At 59.7% G+C, this 14,477-nt stretch overlaps 1 protein-coding gene across 3 annotated transcripts in view; it reads right to left on the bottom strand.

Annotated features, from left to right (window-relative positions):
• Positions 1–1,548: 1,548 nt before the first annotated feature.
• The window catches only part of CPLX1 (complexin 1), a 33,920-nt gene continuing 20,991 nt past the window's right edge, over positions 1,549–14,477 (bottom strand). For all 3 annotated transcript variants that reach the window (XM_040489976.1, XM_040489987.1, XM_040489965.1), the window contains 2 exons: positions 6,723–6,898; positions 1,549–3,397 (listed from right to left, as the gene is read on the bottom strand). In XM_040489976.1, coding sequence (XP_040345910.1) covers positions 3,200–3,397; positions 6,723–6,898 — 374 coding nt within the window. In that variant the 3' untranslated portion in view covers positions 1,549–3,199. The remainder of the gene's footprint in view (positions 3,398–6,722; positions 6,899–14,477) is intronic.

Here is a 14,477-nt window from a genome sequence, read left to right as displayed (position 1 = left end):
CCGCTCGGCACATCGCAGGACTCAGTAAAAATCAAGCGGACAAATACCTTTACCTGGAGTCCTCAGACACTCTCACCTGAGGGGTCTGACCCACCAGTCACTGCGGAAGGGCTGGCCAGCGTTCAGAGGGAAGGCGTGCCGGGTCACCTGGCAAATCCACGTTGCTGCTCAGGACTGAACCTAGCCCATGCCAGGCTGGAGAGGTGGGGAGGGGAGTGGAGGCTGAATGGTTGATGCCGTTTTCGGTTACCCTCCTTTTTTTTTTTTTTTTTTTTTTAATGTCTATTTATGTATTGAGAGAGAGAGAGAGAGCAGGGGAGGGGCAGAGAGAGAGAGAATCCCAAGCAGGCTCCGCACTGTCAGCACAGAGCCCGACCCCGGGTTCAAACTCCTGAACCGCGAGATCGAACCTGAGCCGAAATCCAGAGTTGGACACCTAACCGACTGAGCCCCCAGGTGCCCCTGGGTGCCCTTCTAAGACTGGCACGCGGGGGGTGGCATGCAGAGCCCAAAGACACAGTGGGCTGCATGAACCTCTGTCAGTGTTTTGGGTCCAAGGAGGGAGGGTGGACAGTGGCTCCCTCAGGAGCCTCAGGAGCCACAAGGCACCCTGGGTGGTACTTGGGGCTGAGGCCAGACGTTCCCCAGAGGCAGGTCCTCCCAGACCCCCCCCCCACCCACCCACCCAGCCTCTGAAGCCGAGGCAGAGGAGCGGTGGCTCTAGAGCGAGCAGCCTTGGGGGCACAGCCCAGTGGGGAGGGTGCAGGGGGCAAGAGTGGGGGAGGAGCCAAGACTGGGCCAAAAGCACTCCTGGCCAGCAGTATAAGGAAAATCACGAGGCCCTCAGAGTGGAGGTCAAACAGTCCTCTCTGAGGATACAAGTAATCATAGCACCTTGGGTGGGCTTTGGGTGTAGGAAGGACGTGGTGGGGGCCCACCACCAGGCCAGAGAGCTGGCAGTTCCACAAGCACCAGCCCAGATGGGCAGGCTCCCCTAGGGGGTGAGGGTGGGACCCAGAGCTCCAGCAGGGCACAGAGGCCTCCCTGAGGACACGGGGAGGAGAGATGGTCACCAAAGGACAGACTAGAGGCAGGACCCGCAGGGCTGTGCAGGAGTTTAAGGGGGGGGGGGGGGGGCTGGCCTAAAGTATGGCTGGCACAGTGGGGAACTGAGCCCCCAACGGCCTGGCATAGCTGTGGGGAATACAAGGCCTGTCAAGGGGTCTGGGCAAGCAGGAGGCTCATGGAAGGAGGGGGGAGGGAGAGGGAGGCAGGGAGCCCCAAAGGGGAGGGGGCAGGGAGCCCCAGAGGCACTGGTCTGCCTTTTAGATGATTACTCTGGGGCTGCCTTAGGGGCAACGGGTGAATCTGGGTCAGGGCGGTGGGGAGACCCCGCAGTCGTCCCAGCAAGAGGGGAAGGGACTTCCTATGTGGCAGCACGTCGGACTAAGTGAGGCTCATCCGACAGGGTCCGGGCCCTCCTCCCAGTCTGCCCACGTCGGCCGCCCGCGAGGGCCTCGGGACTCCGGAGAGAAGGGCCACGCGGTGTGAACTCACTAGCGTGTTTATTGGCTGTGATTCCATCCAGAGAGAACACACGCGGCGGCCCCCCACATGCAGGAGGAGGCAGGCGCAAGGACAGAAGGACGGACGACATCCACGGTCTACGCTAAGCTTGGCGGCTCCGGGCGCCCCATGCGCTGGGAACGGGATGCGGGGTTTCTACGAGACAAGGCCCTGTCTGCTCGGAGCGGGCTTGTTGACGTGTGAAAACAGGCATTTAAAAAAGACACGGGACCGGGAGGAGTCGGAGGGCGCAGGGCGTCCGAAGGTAGTATTGCAGTCTATTGTTATGGCTTCTCTAAAGAGCTACGTGGGGCCGCGCCCCTGGCCCACAACACGTGGACGCGATGAATGTGTGACACGGACAGAAAGGGGCCCCCGGACACCGAGGCGACGGGCCTTCTGTCCCGATAGAACTCCCCAAACACGTAAGACCTCATTTACCTGAGATTCAACATATCGTGATGCAGAGGAAAACAAGGATGAAGAGACAGAGGGTCAGGGAGGCCCACGGTGGCTCCCCACAGACTCCACCTGCGCCGAGGTGGGGCCACCTGGCAGGTCCCCACCTCGAGGGGCCCGCACCTGGCTGGCGGAGGAGGGCCTCAGGGACCGTCTCCAGGTGCCGCGCTCATCCGAGGGCCTGAGCCTCCTCCCCGCTCTTGCGGAAGGTGCAGGCGCACAGAGGGTGAGGGCAGGGGAGCCCGCGACCCCAGAGCGGCCTCCGCTAAGAAGATAGGAGGTGCCAACCAGGGAGGGGAGAGGGCTGGGCCGACGGACGGACGCAGAGGGGCGGGAGTCACAGGGCGCGGGAGGGGCTGCACTGTTCCGCGCTGCGCAGGGCGGCGGGCGGGGGCGTGTCGGAGCTCCCCCAGGCCTATTGCTTGGTTTCCCTTCCTTTGGAAGAGAACCGGGTCCTGGTATTTGTCCGAAGCAAAGCCTTCCAGAGGAGTGGGCCGAGAAGGGGGGGTGGAGGGCAGGCTGAGACAGAAGGACAATGTGAGGGGTGCAGGTGGAGGTGGGCAACCTGCAGACTGCAGGGTTCAGACCCTGCAGCCCAGGTGTCACTGCGGGGGTGGGGGAGGCTCCCCACCCCTGCCGCAGCTCCCCTCCCAGCCCGCACGCCCGCCTTCCCCCCACTATGGCTGTGCTCCTGAGTTTGGGACGGGACAAGCGCCCAACAACGCAGGGACGGCGCACCGACGGCTGGTCTGGATGCTGGCCCTTCGGTGGCCCTGGCCTCGGGCACTGCTGGGTGGGTGTGAAGGGCGGGAGCAGTAAGGGACGTCCCAGGCTCTGGGGGAGGAGGGTCCAACCCAGAGGAGCACGTGGGCCGGTCCACGGGGGGGGGGGGGGGGGCCTGGGGGGGGGCGGGCACCCCTTCCCCCCAGGCGGTGGCAATGGCAGTGAGGGGAGTGGGCTGGTGGCGAGAGGTGAGCGCAGGCTTCCGAGGCGCGAGGGGGCATGGGGCGGGTAGGTCTAGGACTATGGCTTATATTGGCATTGGGGGACTGCACTCTGCTCCCGACATCCCTTCAGGGGCCTCCGAGGAGGGCATGTACAGGGGGTAGGTAGGCAAGGGGGGCGGCGGGGGTGGGGGTCCGGGCTCAGGCGGGCTGTGTCCGGCGCCGGGGCGTTACTTCTTGAACATGTCCTGCAGCGGCCCGGGCAGGTACTTGATGACGGTGTCCAGGATGCTCTCGTCCTCCTCCTCCGGCTCGTCCCCACAGCCGGGCGGGATGGCTTTCTTCGGCCGCGTCAGGCTGCCCTCCGAATTGGCCTCCATGGCGGCCTGGGCCTCGGCCTCACGCTCTTCCTTCTTCTTGATGCCGTACTGTGGGGGAGGGGCGGGGGTCAGACCGGCAAGCGGTCTCCAGGCCCCAGGCTGGAGCCCGGGCCACACAGTACTGGGAGGGCTGGACCCCTCCCGCAACCGCGGGATTGGCGGAGAGAACATTGCCTGCGGCTGAGAAAGGCTGTCTGGAGCCCCTGGCCCCACAGACCACCACCAAGACCCCTGATGGCAAAATCCCACCCAGGAGGGTGCCTGGTGCCGGGGGGGGGGCCGTGGGGGGGTGGGGGGAAACCCTCACGGAGAATGCCGGAGCGACAGCAGAAGCCAGGGCTCAGGGCTTGGGGGGCCGCATTGAGGGGGGAAGCGGGGGGAGGGGAGGTCGGTCCCTATGGGGTGCCAGTGACCCCGCCCCACCCCTGGCCTCTCCACCCTACCCACCCACCTGGCCTTCCCAGGAGGCTGGCCATGTCCTCCGCCGGCCTGGGCTGTGGTCTAGGAGCATTGGGAGGGGCGGGCAGGACATGTGCACGCAGTGGCGGCTCACCCATTGCTCTGGGGCTGGCCAGCCCACACAGCCCCAGATCCCTGGTCGGGTGCCGTGAGGTCAGACCGTCATGCCTGGCCAAGTCCCCCTAGATGTGGCTACAACGCCCGCCCCTCGTGGACAGCCAGCGGAGGCGAGTGCCCAATGGCAGCCCTAAGTGGAGCCCCCCTAGGCGTGCCCTCAGCCCATACTCCTGGCCACCCCTGAGCCCTCCATTTCCGGTCTCCTGTGTGTGTCTCTGCCCTCAGCTCTTACCCAGGTCTCCCGTCTCTAGTGGGTTGAATGGTGCCCCCCAAAACTCTTGTCACCTGGAACCTCAAAATGTGACCTTATTTGGAAATAGGGTCTCTGCAGATGTAACTAAGATAAGGAGACGAGATCGCCCTGGGCCCTAAATCCAGTAAGAGTTTCCTTGTAAGAGAAAGAAAAGGACAGAAAGAGGCGTATGAAAATGGAGAAAGACCGGAGTGGACACCGCCACAAGCCAAGGACGCCAAGGACTGCCAGAGCCACCGCAAGAGAACTGTAAGAGGCAAGGAAGCGTTCTCTCCTGCAGGTTGCAGAGGGAGGGCAGTCCTGCCCACATGCTGATTCGGGACTTCTGGGCTCCGGAACTGCAAGAATTCGTTTCCAAGGGACTAATGTGTGCCCCTTACCCCCAGGCCATCACCAGCTCCTCAGACGGGGAGCTTGTGCTCAGCGTGAGGCCTCCTGTCTCAGGGCTGGTGGGAAGCGGGGGGGGGGGGGGGGGAAGCCGGACTCATGCTTCTGGGGGCTGGTGGTCTGTCTGACGGGCCGAGCACAGGACCCACTCAGGCTGGAAAGAGGGGCGCCCGTTGGCCGGGTCTGAGCTTCCAGATCACACGTTAGGGAATGCACGGGAGCAGAAGCATTAACAAGGATGAAGAGGGGAAACTGGGGCAGCGTGTGGGTGTCGGCGAGTAGCCGCAAGCTCCGATTCCTGCTGGGGGACACACAAGCACAGGATCACGGGCCCCGGGGAGGACACGCTTCCGCCCAGGCGGAGGACTCACCCCACTGTACACACTCCTCTGTCCTCGCCAGCCCCACCAGAAGTGGTGGGTTCTGCTTCTGGTGCTTGGGCGGAGGGGGGAACGCCCTCGCTCTCCAAGAAGGGCCTTCCTTCTGCTTCCGGATGTCGGGGGGCTGCTATGTCCCCCCCCCGCAGCTCGCTAAAGGTACTGAAGGAAACCTCTGCACCTTCTCCTCTCTGAAGCTGCAGATGGCTTCAGGCACGGGGGAGGCAAGGGCCACCTTCAGCAGCAATCAGGGGGGCGGGGAGCCTTGCTCTCTGCCCAGCCGTGACCAGAGCTGGGGCCCCCTTGGGCAACTGTCAGACATCGAGGAAAGAGGAATGAAGGGTTTATCTAGGTTCCTTCAGCAGGAGCCCTGAGCAGCCCACACGCCCCTATGTACCCTGAACAAACTGCCAGGAGTGCTACGAGGGTCTCGATGAGGACCTGACGAGGGCACCCCGAGAACTCTTTGGCAGCGGGCACACTGACCAGAGGGCCCTCCCTACTGAGCACTGATATCAGGTCAGCCAAAGGCACGGCGTGTCACAAGCTGCCCGGACACCAGGCACTCCCTCGCCCAAGAAGCACAGGCCCTCTTCCTGGGTCACCATTCTGGGACAACCTTACGGTGGACGGCAGTGGCCCTTGGGCTTGGAAAGGAAAGGAGGGACATGTGGCTTGGAGCCCTGTGGGGTGGAGCGTGGGCGGGGGAGAGAAACACTTCCAGAAACTAGGTCAGACCAAAGAGAGCTTCCCTCCAGCCGAGGGCACAGAGTCCAACAGACCCCTGAAGCCACAGGGTGTCTACACACAAGGCGGGCACATTTGTGTGCCGGGGTGAAGGTCTGTGGGCGGGACCCGGCGAGAATAATCTGGGGGAGCCCCATCTGAAGGGCAGGCGCAGGAGAAAGTGGGGAGGGTTACCTGGACAGGTGGAAGAGGGCTCAGCGGACATGAGAGTCAGGCAGATTCTCTTAGGGGCAGGACCCGGGGGCTGGGTCACTCCATGGTGCTGGGTGCAGAGGGGACCAGGTGCTCCCCACACCCAAGCGGGCATGCTGCCCTCACCACTCAGTACAGCTGCTGGCAAGGGGGCCAGATCTCCCCCAGCCACAGCCACCCCCAGCCCCCATTCTTCCATTTCTGGGGGACTCTGGGGCAGGTGGGTATTTTTCCCGAGCTGAAGGCTCATAGGAGGGAGGGGGCCAAATTCCGGAGGTTAGAGTGGTGTGGCCGGGAAGACCTGGGGCTCCAGCGACAGAACGCGTCGGAACCCCTCCGGAGCTGCCTCTGACCCATGGGTGGAGGGGCTCACCATCGTCCCCATCCGCCCAGCACCGCTCCCCCACCGATGCCTGGCCAGGCGGCCGCTGTCTCATTTAGCTCTGCAGCCACAGAGGCAAGGCCCCCACCTGGCACACTCAGCTTGGGGTGATCAGGCAGATCCCAGCAGGTGTCTGCTCCCCAACACACCCCTATCTTCGCTGCTGGTGGGTCCTCTGGAGGCAGGTCCTGACTCACTGCTCCTGCCTAATCCCGCAATAGCTGGAAAAGCGATCAGGCGGGGCAGGGGAAACCATGGCCAGCCCCACTGTAAGAGCAGGGCGCCCCCCTCGTTACGGCCCCACTGGTAAGAGCAGCAAAGACGCGGCCCACGGGTGAACCCTCATCCTGGCGAGCCTGGGTAGCTGATGTGGGCTCCAGAGTGTGCAATCCAGAGATGTGCTCCATGGAGCCAGGCGAAGGAGAGGGTGCGGGGCAGCCCCCCAGGCCCCGCGCCCACCTTGTCTCGGATGCCCTGCCGCATGGCCTCGCGCTCCGCCTCCATCTTGGCGTACTTGGCTTTGCGCTCCTCCTCCTCCTGCCGCAGGGCTTCCTGGCGCTCCTCCTCCTTCTTGGCCGCATCGGGGTCCTTCTCCTCGTCACCCCCGAGCATCTTCCCCATGTCCTTTGTGGCCCCTGAGGACAGAAAGCCGGTGAGTCTGGCCAGCGAGGGTCCAGGCCCGCCCCACCCCCCTCCGCTGGTTCCGGAGCGCTCCCCGCCGTCAGGGGCAGCCTGGCCTGCGTGAGTGTCGGGCGGAGGTCAGCGCTGGCAGGAAGTGTGGACGTGCGCCCGCGGTGCTGGCATGTGTGTGTGCGCGTGCGCTTGCAGCCGCGGATGCGCGCGTGTGTGTGTGAGCGTGTGGGCGCACGCGCGGGTGTGTGTGCGCGCGCGCGGGTGTGTGTGCGCGTGTGCTTACAGCTGCGGATGTGTGTGCGTGTGTGTGCGCGCGCGCGGGGGTGTGCGTGTACACACGTGTGCTTGCAGCTGAGGATGTGTGCGCATGTGTGGTTGAGGCTGCGGATGTGTGTGTGCTTGTGTGTGTGCGCACGCGCGGGTGTGTGTGTGTGTGTGTGCTTGCATCTGAAGTGTGTGCGTGCGCGCGTGTGCTTGCAGCTGCGGATGTGTGTGTGTACGTGTGTGTGTGTGCGCGCGCACGCACGCGCGGGTGCGTGTGTGTGTGCGCTTGCAGCTGAGGATGTGTGCGTATGGCGTGTGCACGTGGGCCCGGGAGCCCCTGGCGTGTATCTCCTCTGGCTCTCGTGTCCAACAAGCACAGCATTCCGAAGGTGCTGGAAGGAGTGGCTGAATGCAGGAGCACGGGGGCTCGGGGGTTCGGTGTCTGCAGAGGCTCCCAGCAGGGGCTGAGGGCGGCGGGCAGAGCGGCTGGGGGCCGTGTGCCGTAGCACCAAGGCCCTAATTTCTCTGCTGCACCAGCCACCACTTTTCTCATGAGCTCCTGATTCACAGGCGACAACAAAACACCTTCCCGGACGCCCTCCGTGACTCGGCCCATAGGACAGAGACACGTAATTACAGCCTCAGAGCTCGGCTGGCACCGCAGTGGGCCCTGGCCCCCGGTGGCTGCTGGGAGCGGAGCGGCCCCCCTCACAGGCACCGTCGGCGGGGCTGGTGGGCGCCGATCTCAGCCCGGGGCGGTCAGCCCGTGGGGGCGCCCCCGCATGGCCAGTGGGAGCGAGGCAGCGTTCCCCTCACCCCTGCAGGCTTCCTGGGAACTGGCCGCATCCATAATGGGTCCACCTACCCCAGGGCTCCCCTGTGCCTGCCATCCACCTCCTGTGACCCTGAGCGAGGGCCAGTGACTGCCCAGCCCCACTCCCACCCTTCCGTCGGCCTCGCCGGCACCGGCCCCTGAGGGTCTTGCCTCTGTCCTCTGGTCCCGGGATGAGCCCTCACAAGCACGGCCCAGGGCTAGCCGAGTCCACGCCTTGGGCACGAACAGTGAGGTGGACAGCAAGGTGGAGACACACAAGAACCCCTCAGGTAAGTTTGTGAAGGTGGGCGCTGACACGACTGCCCCTCTCCAGAAGGGCCCCCATCCCCACACTGGCATTGAGGCCCAGCTCCGTACTGCCCCCTTCTCTCCACATGCAGCGACTCCATGTTCTGATCCTCTCTTTCCATGTCCTTGTAGTACCGCACTCACGTGATACTGCATAGGTCCGTGTAGTACTGAACCTGGAGAGAGTCCCCTCCCTGCAGATATCTGTGCCATATGCTGCTTTTGCCTGTTACTCGGGAGTGACACCCCCCCCCACCCCCGCTCCACCCGGTGAGCAGAGGAAGAAGTTTGGAAGGCCACCGGCTATTGGTGGCAATAGGACAACTCTTTGATTGAGTGTTCTGGGCCGAAAACTAGATGTTTGTCAGGCTGGGCCACACCTACACCGTGGGCCTTCTTAGCTGCTGGAAACTACCACAGGGTCTCGGGGGATGGAGAGGCTAAGGGCAACTTGCCACCATGTCACTGTGGGGACAGGGAGTCCTCCTGTACCAGGCATTTTGACACGGATCCAGACTAACAGAAAACTAAAACCTCAGGGTCAGTTTTCAGGCACATCTGCAGAATTCTGTAAAGCATATTTGAAGCCAGTGTTTCAAGGGAAAGCAGGTCATAGAGTCTAGTCACTGACTCTTCCAATAGTTGCCCAGATGACGAAGCAGATTCTCTGTGCCTCCTGGCGCTGCTGCTACCTCTGGCGGGGGCGGGGGGAGGGGGGGCAGGAACAAACGCCCACAATCCAGGGAGCAGCTGCAATTTCCCCCACCTGTTTGGCCTGTTGGCCAACCAGAGCATCAATGTACATCTCCCCCCTTGAACAAGCTAATTCACACTAAAGTGAGAGTGACCAGCTGCTTTTCCTCCCTCCTAGGAAGGACTGATGTCTTAAAGCAGAACTGGTAAACCTCTCCTGGGAGGGGTGAGGGCTGCGGGGGCGCCCTTACTTGGCGGCCTCTAAACCCGCTTCTCCAACGCATCACATGGGCTATAGGCCTAGTGATCAAATATGCATTTATTGGGCACCAGCTGTGTGCTGAGCTCTGCTACACCAGGTGTGGGCCTGGGAGGGGAGGCTTGCCTAGGACCCTTCTGGCTCTGAGTTTCATGGGCTCCCCAGGGTCCCTGGCGTTCTTGTCTTGCCTCTAGTTGAGCTCTGGGTGGGTCCATTTGGCCAGAGGGTTAGGGAAAGCCAAAGGAGGAGCTAGTCCCTCAGTCGGAAGGGTGGCCCTGGGAGGCTGGATGGCCTCTCCTAGACCAGGGTAAGGGGACCAGAGGTCACTGCAGCGGTGTGGATTCGTGCCACACCGGCTGGCTGCAAAGCCACTCACTGTCTGAATGGGACCACCCTTTGGGGCATCCACGATGCCATGTGGCAAGGACCACTGGCCCCCCACCCTCCCCTGCATGGCCTCCACTGCTGCGCAAACACACTTCCGGAAGCCCCACCTGGCTGGGAATTCGAAGGGCAGCCGGCGCCACGGCAGAAACCGTGGGAAGCTTGTTCCTGGCACAGAAACCCAACATGCCATTTGCCGTCCTGGCGCAGAAGCCGGGGCGGCCAGGCTAGCTCGGCCAGGGCGGGGCTGCCGGCAGTGACGCCTAGGGGGTCCCTGCTCCAGAGCCACCAGCCACATTTACAGATGAGGAGACCGGCACGGGGCACTTCCACCCCACGCTCAGGGTCCAAAGTCTCTGACTGAGGAAGGTGGGTGGTATCTGAGGCTGGGGGTCCTGCAGCCAGGGTCCCACACTGGCCCCCAGGGGCATCAGCATGGGAGAGGGGGTGTAGTCTACCCCATCGTTTCCATCACTCTTCTCTGAGCCTGAGTTTCCCAGGTGAGAAGTGAGAAACCAGTGCCTGGGGTTGGGGGACGCAGACCCAGCTCAGGACGAGGTGGGGGCATCTTTCCACTCAGGAGTGGGTCCTGTACTTGGCGGTTGGGGGGGGGGGCGGTGGCATGCAGAAATCCAACAACAGCCAGAGAGGGCCACTCACTGAGGTTCACAGAACCCCAGTGATGAGAAGCATGAGCAGGGGGTCTGCATGCCCACCCAGCCGGTGGGAGCTGCCAGGCCCTGCCCGGGCCCCTACCTGCCCCAGTTCTATCCACTCCGTCTGCCCACAGCCCCACCCGCCAGATCCTCCTCCCTCGATGCCCCTGCCAACGTAATAGCACTCCCCTCAACTCTCAGAAGTTTTCTCTGCAGGCCTGGGGAGGCAGGGGCGGAGTTACAGGCTCTGACGTTCCTACCTCAGGGCCTTTGCACTTGCTGCCCTTCCTTGAGCTCGTTTTCCAGAACTTTGTCCACTACTCCTGACCCAGTATCTTCCCAGACAGCCTTTCCCGGGGCTCCTCGCATACACTAGTCACCCCTGTAGTCAGAACCCTGCTCAGTGTTCACTACCATGGTGGGTTCATTTATGGTACCTTATACGTAATTGAAAGTATGCATATTTAAATAATACATAAGCCAATCAACATGTTGATTTTTGAAACTTCATTTTGAAATAGTTTCCGATTTACAGAAGTCATGCAGGTGCTACAAAGGGTTCCTGCACATACCTGACCAGATCCTTCTAATGTCAACCATAACCCCTTCATCAAAACCATTATAACGACACAGGTACGACACTGTGAAGTGGACCACAGACTTTGTTTGAATGTCACCACTTTTTCCACTACTGTCCCTTTCCGGTTCCAGGATCCAATCCAGGATTCCGTGTTATATTTGGATGGGAGTCAGTTTTTAAAAAGAGAAAAGTGTTTTTTAACTTGAAGTAACTCTATAGGAAAAATTACAAAATTTAATGAAAAACTAAAAAATATCTAAACAAATAAAGGCACTTGTCACATTCATGGCTGGGGAGACTCCGTAACTGAGCACTCAGTTCTCCCCAAAGTGAGTTACGGATGGGTGCGATCTCGATCACACCCCCAAGAGTTAGAAAGGAAATTCTGTGAAGTTTGACAAGCTAAGAGTTTTGCATACAAAGAGCTAAAAGTCTCCTAATGGTCAGGACAGAAAGCTGAGGGAAGAGCCAGGAAGAAGACAGGACCCAGCAGACAGCAGCCTGGCTGTGGTGCAGGGGAGGAACGCAGAAAAAAAGGGGTCGGAGGGGAGAGCCCATCCGCAGACCCACAAACACACAGACACGGGACTGGGACACCGGTGACAGAGGAAGGGCCTCAGAACCCGGGGGAAAGAACCAGATTTCCCTAAATGGGGCTGGGGTAACTGAGATTTCGGTGGGGAAGCAGCACACTGGACTCCTGTGTGACAGCACAGATTCTTGTCGATTATAGGTCTGAACATGAACCCAAATGAAAACGGGAAAGAGAAGACACCCTCCTCAGCCAGGTTCCCCTATCGGAAATGATAGTTTACTTGTTTTTTTCTTGTCAGTCTCGGCCGATAGAAAGTGAGCTCTATGAGAGCAGGGACTGACCAGCTCGCGGCTGTGCCCCCACCACCTAGAACGGCATCTGGCACGTAGTAGGTGGTCGACAAATACCTGGCAAATAATGAACTTAAAAAAATTGTTTAAATATGTATCATGCACTCAGCCACAAATAAAGTCTTAACAAACCCTTCGGCTAACGTCATAGTCCGTGATGAAATACTGCTCCATAACAAAGCTGCCAGGACAACTCAAGAGGGAAGGACAGCCCTCTGCCGAGCGGCACTGAAACCATTAGGATCCCCAGGCCAACAAATGCGCCAGTTTCTTCCCTCGCCTCACTCCTTACACAAAGCTCAATCACAGACCCAACTGTAAAAGCTAAAATTCTAGAACTACCGGAAGTAAACATAAGAGAACAACCTCTGTGAGCCTGACTTCCACGAAGATCTCACATAAGTGAGACTTGAACCTTAGAAGAGTAACCGGGCTTCATCAGCATCCAAGACGGAGCTGCCCCAGGTCCCGCTGCGCCCCGCCCTGCAGGCCGCAGTGACAGGCGGGGCAGGGGGCTCCCTGCAAGGAGTTCTGCTGAATTTCATAAGAAAATACACATACCGGGGCGCCTGGGTGGCGCAGTCGGTTAAGCGTCCGACTTCAGCCAGGTCACGATCTCGCGGTCCGTGAGTTCGAGCCCCGCGTCGGGCTCTGGGCTGATGGCTCGGAGCCTGGAGCCTGTTTCCGATTCTGTGTCTCCCTCTCTCTCTGCCCCTCCCCTGTTCATGCTCTGTCTCTCTCTGTCCCAAAAGTAAATAAACGTTGAAAAAAAAATTAAAAAAAAAAGAAAATACACATACCAAGTTCTGCTGGTGACGTGGCCACACACCTAAAGGACTCGTGACATCCAGGGAAAATGTGGTCGAATGGCTACGTGAGATATTTACAGATACTCATTAATCGCCGATACATAACTGTGTGTGATGTGGATCGTCCTTCCGACGGAAACTGCAACAATTCTTTCTTCTTTCTTTCGTTGGGGTTTGGACCAATCAGGATTCACACGGCTGTAGTACAACCGTCAGGGAAGAGCTGCCCCACGGGCCAGAGGGAAAAACGCACCCTCACCGTGAGTCCCAGAAACGTCTGGGGAGCTTCAGACAGTGCAAAGGTCATCAGGTCGGAGCGGTTTTAAACGTGACAATGGCTTGGGGCGCCTGGGTGGCGCAGTCGGTTAAGCGTCCGACTTCAGCCAGGTCACGATCTCGAGGTCCGGGAGTTCGAGCCCCGCGTCGGGCTCTGGGCTGATGGCTCAGAGCCTGGAGCCTGTTTCCGATTCTGTGTCTCCCTCTCTCTCTGCCCCTCGCCCGTTCATGCTCTGTCTCTCTCTGTCCCAAAAATAAATAAACGTTGAAAAAAAAAAATTTAAACGTGACAATGGCCACTGCGGGGGCAGGGGATGGGGTGGGAATGCCAGGCTGTGCCCTGTCACAGCCTCCGGGCGGGGGGGGGGGGAGGGGGGTGGTCACAGCAGTGTGGGGGACCTGACACTCTCCAGCACGTTTTGTCTCGAGTCCCCCCAACTTTCAACCCCGCACCCTATCCCTCCATAACAGTCCCATTAAAACAAACGCTCCTCCCTGTAGGAACATGGGCCTATTTGCTGCAGCTGCGGGGCCGGGGAAAAGGCCAGAGACCAGGTGACATCTTGGCCACACAGCCACTCGGCCATGATGTGCGCATGTCAGGGAGTGCAGGCTGTGAGCGCGAGGGACCACCGTGTGCGCTGACGGCCAGGTACAGACAAAAGAGTATCACAGACGCCTTGTTTGGAAAGCCAGCAGAGAAAAGCCCTCTGTATGAACATACCCATGTTTTCCGATTATCGACAGACAGAAGAAAGGATCAGTAGGTTACAAACCTAAACCCTGAACAAAATAGCATGAGTCCTTTTCAAACTCATGGAATGTTGGCAAAATGTATCAAATGTTGCTCTACATCACGATGAGACCCCACTTTACAGCCATGACTATTACAAAATAATAATAGTTTAAAAAGACAAAAAACAGAAACCGGGAGCCTGCGTGCTGTCCGTGGGAACGTAAAACAGTACAGCCACTGTGGAAACAGTGTGGAGGTTCCTGAAAAAATCAGAGTGTCCCCCTGTGACCCAGGAAGGGTTCCCCTAGGTAAATGCCCCAAAGGACTGGAGACAGCAGTATTCACAATAACCGACAGGTGGAAACAGCCCAAATGTCCCCCAGCAGATGGCTGGACAAACAATGTGGTCCATCCACACAATGGAATATTACTCAGTCTGAAACAAGAATGAAATTCTGACACCTGCCACCACACAGATGACCCCTCAAAATGTCACACTGGGTGAAATACCCCAGACAAAGAAGAACCAATACAGCACTTATATGAGATCCTCCAAATGGCAAAGTCATAGAGACAGAAGGTGGATGGTGAGGGCCAGAGCCGGGGGAGGGGGGAGTCAATGAGCAATGATGACAGAGTGTCAGTTTGGGACGACGAGATGGAAGGGGCGGTGGTGCCGCGACACTGTGACTGTCCTCAACGCCACTGAGCCCCCACCAAAACATGGGCAAAATGGCACATGTTACACTATTGCTATTCATCACAAAAAAGGAGAAGCATACAATTGAAGTTTAGTTATTTATTTATTTTGAGAGAGAGAGTGCACAGGGGTGGGGCAGAGAGAGAGAGAGCAGGGCAGGGGCAGAGAGAGCAGGGGAGGGGCAGAGAGAGAGCGGGGGAGGGGCAGAGAGAGAGC

This window comes from Herpailurus yagouaroundi, unplaced genomic scaffold (genome assembly GCF_014898765.1).
Source record: "Herpailurus yagouaroundi ecotype Mexico unplaced genomic scaffold, PumYag 28, whole genome shotgun sequence".
In the NCBI taxonomy this organism is placed as follows: domain Eukaryota; kingdom Metazoa; phylum Chordata; class Mammalia; order Carnivora; family Felidae; genus Herpailurus; species Herpailurus yagouaroundi.
The sequence above is the reverse complement of the archived record's forward strand: the minus strand, read 5'-3'. Positions and strand labels throughout refer to the sequence as shown.